Below are 10973 nucleotides of genomic sequence, written 5' to 3'. Positions count from 1 at the left end.
GGCTCCATGAATGGAGTTAAATGACCTAAAGGTCCCATCCTAAATTTCATCATCTATAAAATAAATTCATCACCTCAATTATTAGACAAAGGTAAATATTGTGTAGGAAATGTCCTGCATGTGGAACTTAGCAGCAGGAATGTAGTTCAGAAAGTATGGGCACTAGAATAGCACCCTGCTGAATTTAGCAGGGATTTTATTGTAAGATTGTACAATATTGGAAGCGTGTTGGTATTTATTCATCACCAACCAGGAAACCATTGCACAACAGAAACTGTTTTTGCCTAAATGTTGGCAAATGATCTTACTGACTGATGATACTTCCTTTCCCCAGATATGGGTGGAGATAATGAAACTATGATCGCAGAATTCCTCCTCCTGGGTCTCTCTGGAAAGTCAGAACAAGAAGAGGTCGTCTTTGGAATGTTCTTGGGGATGTACTTGGTCACCATCTCTGGGAACCTTCTCATCATCCTGGCCATCAGCTGTGACCCTCATCTCCACACACCCATGTACTTCTTCCTGGCCAACCTCTCCACTGTTGACATCTGCTTTTCCTCAGTCACCATCCCCAAGGCGCTGGTGAATCACATGGTGGGAAGCAAGTCCATCTCTTACACGGAGTGTATGGCCCAGATCTATTTCTTCATCACATTCATCAACATGGATGGCTTCCTGCTGAGTGTGATGGCCTATGATCGCTATGTGGCCATTTGTCACCCACTCCACTACACCATGATGATGAGGCCCAGACTCTGTGTCCTCCTGGTGGCCATATCATGGGTCATCACAAACCTGCATGCTCTCTTGCACACTCTGCTCATGGTTCGCCTCACCTTCTGTTCCCACAATGCAGTGCACCACTTCTTCTGTGACCCCTACCCTATCCTGAAGCTCTCTTGTTCTGACACCTTTTTCAATGATCTGATGGTCTTCACAGTGGGTGGAGTGATATTCCTGACACCATTTTCATGCATTGCTATTTCCTATATTTTCATTTTCTCTAATGTCCTGAAGATGCCCTCTACCCGTGGGATAAAGAAAGCTCTATCCACATGTGGGTCTCACCTCACTGTGGTCTCTCTCTTCTATGGCGCAATCCTGGGGGTCTATATGCGTCCTTCATCCTCATACTCACTACAGGACACGGTGGCCACTGTCATCTTCACAGTGGTGACACCGCTGGTCAATCCCTTCATCTACAGCCTGAGGAATCGTGACATGAAAGGAGCCCTAAGGAAGATAATTCTCAGATGCTAGAATGTAAAATTTTTAGAGCTGAGAGGACTCCTGGACACCATGCATCTGTTCATCTCTACAGAGAAAAGGATGTGCTGATTGGTATAGAATTAATACACAGCTTTTCCTGTGACTAGTGACAAATGATCGTGGTTGTGTTTGTAAATTTGAAGCTGGCAAATGCTCATTTTCATAAAAGCAGTAATTTGTCATCTCTGAAAAGGGCTTATTGTGAGGAGCACATTTCTCAGACAGAAACACTGGGATAACTGTGTGTGCCTGTGCTTTGAGATGTTCCCTCCCAATCTGTCCGACGCCTGCTCCCACAAAGAACTGGTGCTTCTACAACACTTTAGAGGTGATGCCCCTTCTCTGTCTCTCTCTGGCCTCTGATGAGGAGCATCTAGTTCACCTGCAGGTGGGAACATGGCAAGTTTTTCTCTGCCCCAGGCTTAAGCATGTCTTCTACATTTCACAGCTCAGAATGTATCCTTTGCAGACCCTCTGCTCCCCTCCTGCCCTGTTGGCCTTTTCCTCCTCATCATGGGCACCAGTCTGGGACTAGTGCCACCAAAGGATGGATACTGGAAGCTGCAGACAGTAAGCAAAATTATCTTCACAGGCAGAGAATATGATGACATAATAAAGATTTTTAAAGAAAACAATGTAAGACTAAATCAAATGTTGTAGAATATTATTTTAAGATACACATTTATGCTGTGGAATATTTGTTTAATGATGCAAAGATGAGTTGCATTCTTTTATGTTGTATTTGTTTAACTCTGTGAAGTTGTGTTACTTTTCCTGTCTAAAACACCTGATTAGTCCAATAAAGAGCTGAATGGCCACTAGCAGGGTAGGAGAAAGGATAGGTGTTAGTGGCAACCAGAGAGAATGAATAGGAAGAGAAATATGAGAGACAGAATTAAGGAGGAGCAAGAGAACAAGGAGAGGAGGATGCCAGGGGCCAGCCACCCAGCCAGCCACAGAGTAAGAGTGAAAGTAAGATATACAGAAGTAAGAAAGGGAAAAAGCCCAGAGGCAAAAGGTAGACGGGATAATTTAAGTTAAGGAAAGCTGGCTAGAAATAAGTCAAGCTGAGGCCAGGTATTCATAAGAAAGAATAAGCCTCCATGTGTGATTTATTTGGGGGCCGGATGGCAGCCTCCCCCAAAGAGTAAAAGAGCCAAAAGAATAAAAAATAAACCAACTACAATCAAATGTAGAAATGATCCAGCAAGTTATGAGGATTTACAATTAACAAATAGTTATCAATAGCCTTCATATGTATGGACAATGTCCAGTTATAAGACAGAATGGGCAAAGAGATCACACTTGTGATAAGAACACACTTGTGAAACACACAAGAATACAGTTAACAGTAAACATGAGCAGCTTAAGGATACTGTAAAGCATAGAGGCAGAACTGCACAAGGGAATGCTTCTTACTAATAAACAATTGATTCAAACATTGAAGAGATGAAGTTTTCTGTTTTTCTCTAACTGAAAAGCTGTAAATGATAATAGAAATACAAGACAATTTTATCTGGCTATAAGCATTAGCACTACAGTTGCATAGAAACAGATATATGTCTCTATTTATATATAAATCCTCATTATAAACTTGTGTAATCAAACCAGAGAACAGTCCAAACATTCCACAGACTAGAGCATGAAGTACAGAATCAGACACCTGTGCACAGTGATGGGCAGGAACTTGTAGGAATTAGTCACCCCACATGGCAACCACAAAGCAAAGAGCCAGTGATAATTAGCTATTTCAGAGCTCCAGAGCCTGCTCACAGCATGACAATAACCTGGGACTCTCTGTTGAAGGAAAAGGCTGTAGCTCTTTGGTGAGAAAGGCCTTGGCATGCATGAAACACTCTCCCCATTCCTAAGCGTGGAGAAGAGTCTACTTTCTGAAACAGTTGGTGCTAGAGGCGGCCCTGGGCTTTTGTCTATGGAGTTTAGCGGGTGGATATTGTGGAATATTAGTTTAAGATGTGTTACATTTGTTTATGCTGTGGAATATTTGTTTAATGCTGCAATGATGTGTTGCATTCTTTTATGTTGCACTTGCTTAACTTTATAAAGCTGTGTTACTTGGTTACTTTGTCTGCCTAAAACACCTAATTGATCTAATAAAGAGCCAAACGGCCAATAGCTAGGCAGGAGAGAGAAATAGGCAGGGCTGCCAGGCAGAGAGAATAAACAAGAGGAGAAATCTAGGTTCAAGAGGAGAGCAAGGAGCAAGAAAAGTTGAAGGGGAGGAGGAGGCCAGGGGCCAGCCACTCAGCCACACAGCCAGCTGCAGAGTAAGAAGGAAAGACACATATAAAGGATAAAGAAAGGTAAAGAGCCTAGAGGCAAAATGTAGTTAAAGAGAAACAGGATAACTTAAGTTAGAAAAGCTGGCCAGAAACAAGTCAAGCTAAAGCCAGGCATTCGTAGGTAAGAATAAGTCTCCCTGTATTTATTTGGGAGCTGGGTGACGGGCCCCCAAAGAGTAAAAAACAAACAAAACCAAAAAAACTACAGGTGTATGTTTTGACTGATCTGGAGGACCCCTGAGAGAAGGGCAAGGATGTTAGCTTCACTGGAACCAAGAGCGACAATGGCTTATCAGAACACGAGAGGATTATCAGCTTTCTCTCTGTTCCAGTGTTTGCAGTCAGACACTTAAGGAAGTCAAAAGGAGGGTCCTCTACCAGAGAGGGCTTTTTACAATCAATCAATCAAACCCCAAACCTTGCAGCAAACATTATATATAAGACGAAAGACTAAACCATCTCTCCTCTAAACCTGGGGACAAGGTTAGAAGTATGTTCTGACCACGTCATTTCATCTTTGCACTGGAGTCCTATAATGGTGCAAGAACAAGAAGATGTAGAGATTGAAATGGAAAATAAGAACATTGAAAGCATTTGCTGGATACAGAAAATGCCAAGGGACATGCCGAAAGAAAACCAAAGCAAGCAAACAAACACAGAAAACTCACAAAGGAAAATATGGTCAGGTTTTAAAGATCACAGTGTGTAATGTCAATACTCAAAACGAAATTGTTTTTCTATATGCCAACAGTGAAATTTGGAGTCAATATTTTTTAAAGTACACTTTATAATAGTATCATATACGAAGCCAGTCCTGGTTGTGTTTCAGATTCAAAGGAAACCCCAATTTCTCAAACTCTGAAAGGCTGTCCATATATCCAGATATGAGCTCAAGCTGGACTACAGTGTTTCTGGTAGTTAGATAAAAGCCAGCATTCCTCAGGAATTTGTGAAGTCAGTTCTCATCTGCTGAAAGGCGTAATTTCCTTTATGTCTAGCTGAAGGGACACATGGCTACCCATGGTGCCTATCAGCATATCAAAGCCATGCTGACTTCTAGGCCCCCTTGGTATCACAAGTACCTGTTACCCATGTCCATGCTGGCATCCTAGCCCTCTCATCTCCTCTACCCCAAACTCCCTCCAGCTCAGGGGCTTCCCTCCCCACAGTTCCTCATCCTTCTTATAACTCAGCGATCCTCCCAGCCTCACTATTTTCTGCTCTGGCTATTCTCACTACGCTTCTCTATTCTGTTTCTGGTTGTTCTCTCTTCTCTCACAGACAGCCCTGGCCATGTCCAGTCTGTTTCTTTCTCTGTCTGCTCTGAACTCTTCCCGATCCTCTGGCTGTTCTCTCTCAGATCAGCAATAGAAACCTGCCTCCCCTTTACCCACACCATGGCGTGGTCATATTGGCACCATTTTTGCTGTGCCCCCTGTATACAGTGAGATCTTTAATCCCAGCTCTTGGAAGCCTGGACAAAAGGATGTGATTTCTAGGTATTCATGGGCTATGTGGTGAGACTCTGTCAGAAAAGAGAAAAGAAAGAGAAACAATAAAAAATGTATGCAATGTCTTTATTTTTTAAGAATTACATTTCTCTGTCTGTTTCTCTCTCTCTCTCTCTCTCTCTCTCTCTCTCTCTCTCTCTCTCTCTGTGCGCATGTGTGCTATGGTGTGCATGTGAAGGTCAGAGGGAAACTTTTAGGAGTGAGTTCTCTCCTCTGGCAGTGTATATTCTAGGGATCAAACTCACACTTAGTGTCAAGTGTCTTTACTTTCTGAGCAATCATGCTGCCCCTACAAGTCATTTTGTGTTTTGTTTTGTTTTGTTTTGCTATGTGTTTGACAAGCTGAAAGAAGAAAAAGAAGAGTCCGATGGTTAGAGAAACACATGGTATTGAAAGTTCAGAGGGAATAAATTATTTTTAAAAAACAGTGAATGGATTTATTGCTGTCAAATCAAATAACTTAAAACTTCTTTTTTGAAATAGATGAGCTAAGTCTAACAGTTACATGAACAGGGAATGAGTAGAAGAGCAAAGTCATTCAGAGAAAGAGCTGTTGAAAACGACAGATAAAGATTAATATTGGGCACCTCACTGGTTGCAATGAAATCTTTTTGTAAAAACCTTTCATCAAGTTAAGGAGCCCTTTGATTTGGGATTTGTTGAGAAGTTTTACACTAACTAATATTTTTACAACTTTGTCAAGTGCTTTTCCTGCATCATTCCTATACTTGTTACAGAAGCCATTGCTGTTGGGTTTGGTAACTGATTAATACCTGATAGAGGGCTCCAATTTTGTTTTTAGGCCATACCTAAAATAATGATGACGTCATTTGGTTTGTAGTCTGATTTCTAGTAGGTATTCATTAGCTTTTGGCATCAAGTTCGTGTTCACCTTAACCTCTACTGTTACTTGACAAACTTTTACACTGTATTGCTATGTGATACACAATATTTATATATTGTGATACTACACTATGTATTTATATATATATATATATATATATACATATATATACATTTGTAAGCACCATCTTATCAGACATGATGAAATATAAATAATTAACCAAGGATAGAGCCCTAGCAGTGAGCACCTGTTCAAGAATGACTTTCTGAGGATCCTAATTTTCAGTGCCCAGACAGAATACACAGTGTAAACACTTCAACCTTGTCTCTAACTACAACCTCTGAGAAATCCTCCCTGGGGGAATACAAACTTGGCAGCCACCTTCATGCAGGCACCATCTCCAGGGATGGAGAATCAACATATTCACTCCCAACCATCCAAGCTTGACCAGAGAAAGCCACATGGCTCGTTCTAAATCTTCTCTTCTAGGGAGAAAAGGTCCTTTCCTTTTCAGCTTCAAGTGTGGATTTCTCAAAACCCAGCCTCAAACATGGCAGGAGCAGAGAGAGAACTTACCTGAAGACACCTGGCAGCAGCCCAGAGCACCCAGGTAAGGTGGTTGAGGGAGCAGCAGAGGGCGCCCCCACATCAGGCAGACTCCCATGGACTTGAGCACATGGGTTGACAGAGAAAGAACTTCATTCACTCTCTGCACCTGACCAAGTTCAAAGGAGGAAAAGCATCTCACTCCTACACGTCCAGGCCTTGTCCTCCATGAGGTGCTCCGCACGAAGACACAGTGGAAGCCGCAAAGTGGGCAGAGAAAGCAGAAGGACATAATGGAGGTCAGTGGGTTAGGAGCAGTACTGCAGGCTGCTCCAAAGCCTGTTCAGAAGTGGGCGTGGGGGGCAGAGAGGGAGTGAGGGAAAGAGAGAGAGACAGAGAGAGAAACACAGAGTGAAACACACACACACACACACACACACACACACACACACACACACACACACACACACACAGAAACAGGGAGAAACAGAGACAGAGAAAGTCATTATTGTATCCTGGTCTTCGTATTTGTTCTCTGCCCATCCTCTGGCGTGTGAGGGTGTATAATGAAGGTGTCTCAGACTGTGGCGGCTTGGATGCTCCTGAAACCGGCAGTGGACTGTTGACTCCAACTGGAGTCCAGATACAAAGCCGCCTTTAAGGTGCAGGGTCCCCAACACCCAGTGATGCAGACATAGCTGTGCATCTGGCATCTCAGACACTCTGGACATGTCCACAACTCACAGAAACCAATGCAGCAAAACAGACACACATTAGAATATATACACACACATACATACATACACACACACATACACACACATACACACACACACACACACACACACACACACACACACACACACACACAAACATATGTCCCGAAAGTTCTTTTTTTACAGTCGTGGCAGCAGAATTCTGTCTCTAAACAGAGGCTTAAGGGGAAGTGCAATTGAAATCTAAAAGCTAGCGTTGAAGAGCCTACCAAAGAAAGCAGCATCCATGCATGACCTGCCATGATGCACTGGTGTCCCGTGGAAGCCGTACACCTAGGGCTTAAACCATGATATGTTAGTATTATTTCCAGCAACTGACCATTCCAGTGTCCACCATCTCTTAATGAACAGCGTAAAAAAATATGGAATAACTACAGCTTAATGCTCTCAGGACTGAGCCTTAGCTATGGTCTTGCCCCACTGAAACAAGTTGTCTTTACATCCCTTTGTGCATCTTTTTCTATTTCTTTGATAGGAAACTATTTGATTTCTAGAACATTAACATCTACAGTCAAAGGATACTTTTGTTGGTCCTTATGAACTATTGATCATTCTGTCTCATCTCTGCTTCTGGAGTCCACTGACCCTGTGACCCATTGGAAGCTTATTCTAGGTTTTTAAATTCTCATTTCACCATGAAAGCACTGGGATAGAAGACATGTCTGTGGTGCGGAATTTTATGTGGGTTCTGGGGATTTGAACTCAAGTCTTCACACTTACACTGCACATGCTTTACCCACTGAGCCATCTCCCCAGACCTCCTTCTAGATTTTACTGTTGTTGTTACATTGTTCTACATCCATTGTAACGTTCTGGAAGTTAACTTGGATCTCACATGTCAGGGTTTTGCTCCATTTCACTCTCACAGTATAGTGGCCTCACTGTGTCTACCATACACACGTCCTATAAACAACATTATCAGTTCCCATGTCATGTTCTGTCCCAGCAGCCAGGCCATTTCACGTGACAGTTGTCACCTCTCTTGTCTTTCCCTGGGCCTTTGATCACCCCCAGGGTGACTCTCCTCCCTTTCTCAGCTTAAATTGCCTGGCATTCCTCCATGGGCACTGCAGTCCAGATGTGATCCTGACCTGCTGGCTGTGGTGATTCCTTAGCCTTGGGATTGTCTTTTGAGATGCCCATGAATCTGCATTTTATCCACCTGTAAAACCTTTTATCTCCAATAGGAAACCATTGCACTTAGACTCTGTTTGCCCCCCTCTTCTGTGTGCAGAAAGGAGAGAACACTGCACCCAGGAGTCTGGCCCACAGCTCACGTGAGCAGACAAACAGCTGTGAGCTGTGGTGAAAACATCTCTGTAGCCGATAAAATACAAAGGCCCAACAGCCAGTCTAAGCCTATTGGCCACCCCAAGTGTGAGGAAATAGAGAAGCCACAGCACAACCTCTGGGTTTATAATATATGACACTTAGTAGTGACTTTTCATTTGATTACAATTTAATAAAATGGTAGCTAATATAACATAAAAATTGTTGGGGACATTATACCTGCCTATCCTCCCAGCCATCTGGAAGTTGAGGCAGGAGGATTACTTACACTCAGAAATTTCTGATCAGACAAAAGAACATGTACATAAAAGTGTGCTTGTGTGTTGTGTTATATAATATCTATGTGCGTGTTTGTGTATGGATGTGTGTTGTGCATGGTGTGTGTGTTCATGCACCTATGAGTGGTTATGTTCATGTATGTGTGAGCATGCATGACCATGTGCGTCTATGTGTAACACAGAGAACAAGACCATTAGCTTGTTTTGAACTCTCACTGATATCGATCAGCAATTTTTGATGAAGCATCTAGCTGCCCACTCCTCAGTTTCTTCATGTGTACAGTGAAATGTAGTACATCAATTCCTAGACTGAGTTAATTCCAGTATAAAATGCACACATATATGTCACTAGGCAAACAAGAGCAGAGTCAATAAAATCAGTCATTAGAATTCAATCCTTTAAGAATGGACCACTCGTTGCTATAAAAATACATTGTAAGGCATTTTATTAGCAGTTAATTCTCAAATAACAAGCAAAATTTTTGAAAGTTCATAACAGTTTTCTTCAAGTGTTGGTGAATGATTTAACTACATGGGTCTCACTCTCTTTCCAAAGACATGGATGGTGACAATCAGACAATCACTACAGAATTCCTCCTCCTGGGTCTCTCTGAAGAGTCAGACCAAGAAGAGGTCGTCTTTGGAATGTTCTTGGGGATGTACATGGTCACCATCTCTGGGAACCTTCTCATCATCCTGGCCATCAGCTGTGACCCTCATCTCCACACACCCATGTACTTCTTCTTGGCCAACCTCTCCACTGTTGACATCTGCTTTTCCTCAGTCACTGTCCCCAAGGCGCTGGTGAATCACATGGTGGGAAGCAAGTCCATCTCTTACACGGAGTGTATGGCCCAGATGTACTTCATGTTCATATTTGGCAACATGGATGGCTTCCTGCTGAGTGTGATGGCTTACGACCGCTATGTGGCCATTTGTCACCCACTCCACTACACCATGATGATGAGGCCCAGACTCTGTGTCCTCCTGGTGGCCATATCATGGGTCATCACAAACCTGCATGCTCTCTTGCACATTCTTCTCATGGTTCAACTCACCTTCTGCTCCTACAATGCAGTGCACCACTTCTTCTGTGACCCCTACCTTGTCCTGAAACTCTCTTGTTCTGACACCTTTATCAATGACGTCACAGCCTTTACTGAGGGTGCAGTGATATTTATTACACCATTTGTATGCATTGTTGTTTCCTATGCCTACATCTACTCTAAGGTCTTGAAGATGCCCACTGCCCATGGGATAAGAAAAGCCCTGTCCACATGTGGTTCTCACCTCACTGTGGTCTGTCTCTTCTACGGGACCATCCTAGGAGTTTATATGCACCCTATTTCCTCCTACTCACTACAGGATGCAGTGGCCTCTGTCCTCTTCACAGTGGTGACTCCCATGGCCAATCCCTTCATCTATAGCCTGAGGAATCGTGACATCAAAGGAGCCCTAAGGAAGATAATTCTCAGATCCTAGAATCTGAAATTTCTAGAGCTAAGAGGACTCCAAGACGTCATGCATTTTTTTCATTTTTATAAACAGACACTCAGACTGGTCTAGTGCTCACATGACCTTGCCTTGGATTAGTGATAGATGATGGTGATTATGCTTTTGATTTGGATGCTGACTAACATTCTCTGTCACACAATTTGAAACTTATCTCTGTGGTGATATTTGTAATCTAAGTAATAAAGCTTGTCTGAAGATCAGAGAACAGAATCAGCCACAGAGTTTAACACAGAGGTGAGGCTGTGTTGACACACATTTTTAATCCTAGCACTCTGGAGGCAGAGATCTGTCTGGATCTTTGTGAGTTCATGGCCAAGCTGAGATTGATCCAGTCTAGGAGAGAAACAGAACCAGGCAATAGTGGCACCCACATTTAACTCCAGTATTTGGGAAGCACACGTGGCATTAATCCCAGCACTAGGAAGGTTGAGATGGGAAGTGAATTTGCTGGGCAGAGAAAGGCATATAAAGAGTGAGGAGACAGGGACCAGAGAGCCTTTCCAGCTGATGATTTAGGGACATTGGGTCAGAGGATTCATGGAGCTGGCAAGGTGAGAAGTGGGTGTGACTTGTTCCTTTGTCTCTCTGATCTTTCAGCTTTCACCCCAATATCTGGTTCCAGGTTTTTATATAAGACCATT

At 43.0% G+C, this 10973-nt stretch overlaps 2 protein-coding genes across 2 annotated transcripts; both read left to right on the top strand.

Annotated features, from left to right (window-relative positions):
- The first annotated feature begins 336 nt into the window (after window positions 1–336).
- On the top strand, window positions 337–1260 carry LOC128122605 (olfactory receptor 1361-like). Its single transcript, XM_052758243.1, has one exon. The coding sequence runs from the start codon at window positions 337–339 to the stop codon at window positions 1258–1260; it is 924 nt and encodes a 307-aa protein (XP_052614203.1).
- Window positions 1261–9375: 8115 nt separating this feature from the next.
- LOC128122993 (olfactory receptor 1361-like) lies at window positions 9376–10299 on the top strand. The gene has a single exon (XM_052758902.1). It carries the CDS (start codon window positions 9376–9378, stop codon window positions 10297–10299), a length of 924 nt encoding a protein of 307 aa, XP_052614862.1.
- The last annotated feature ends 674 nt before the right edge of the window (window positions 10300–10973 follow it).

The sequence above is a fragment of the Peromyscus californicus genome, unplaced genomic scaffold (genome assembly GCF_007827085.1).
Source record: "Peromyscus californicus insignis strain IS unplaced genomic scaffold, ASM782708v3 Scaffold_3__1_contigs__length_106647218, whole genome shotgun sequence".
NCBI lineage: Eukaryota > Metazoa > Chordata > Mammalia > Rodentia > Cricetidae > Peromyscus > Peromyscus californicus.
This window is presented reverse-complemented; position numbering and strand designations above follow the sequence as displayed.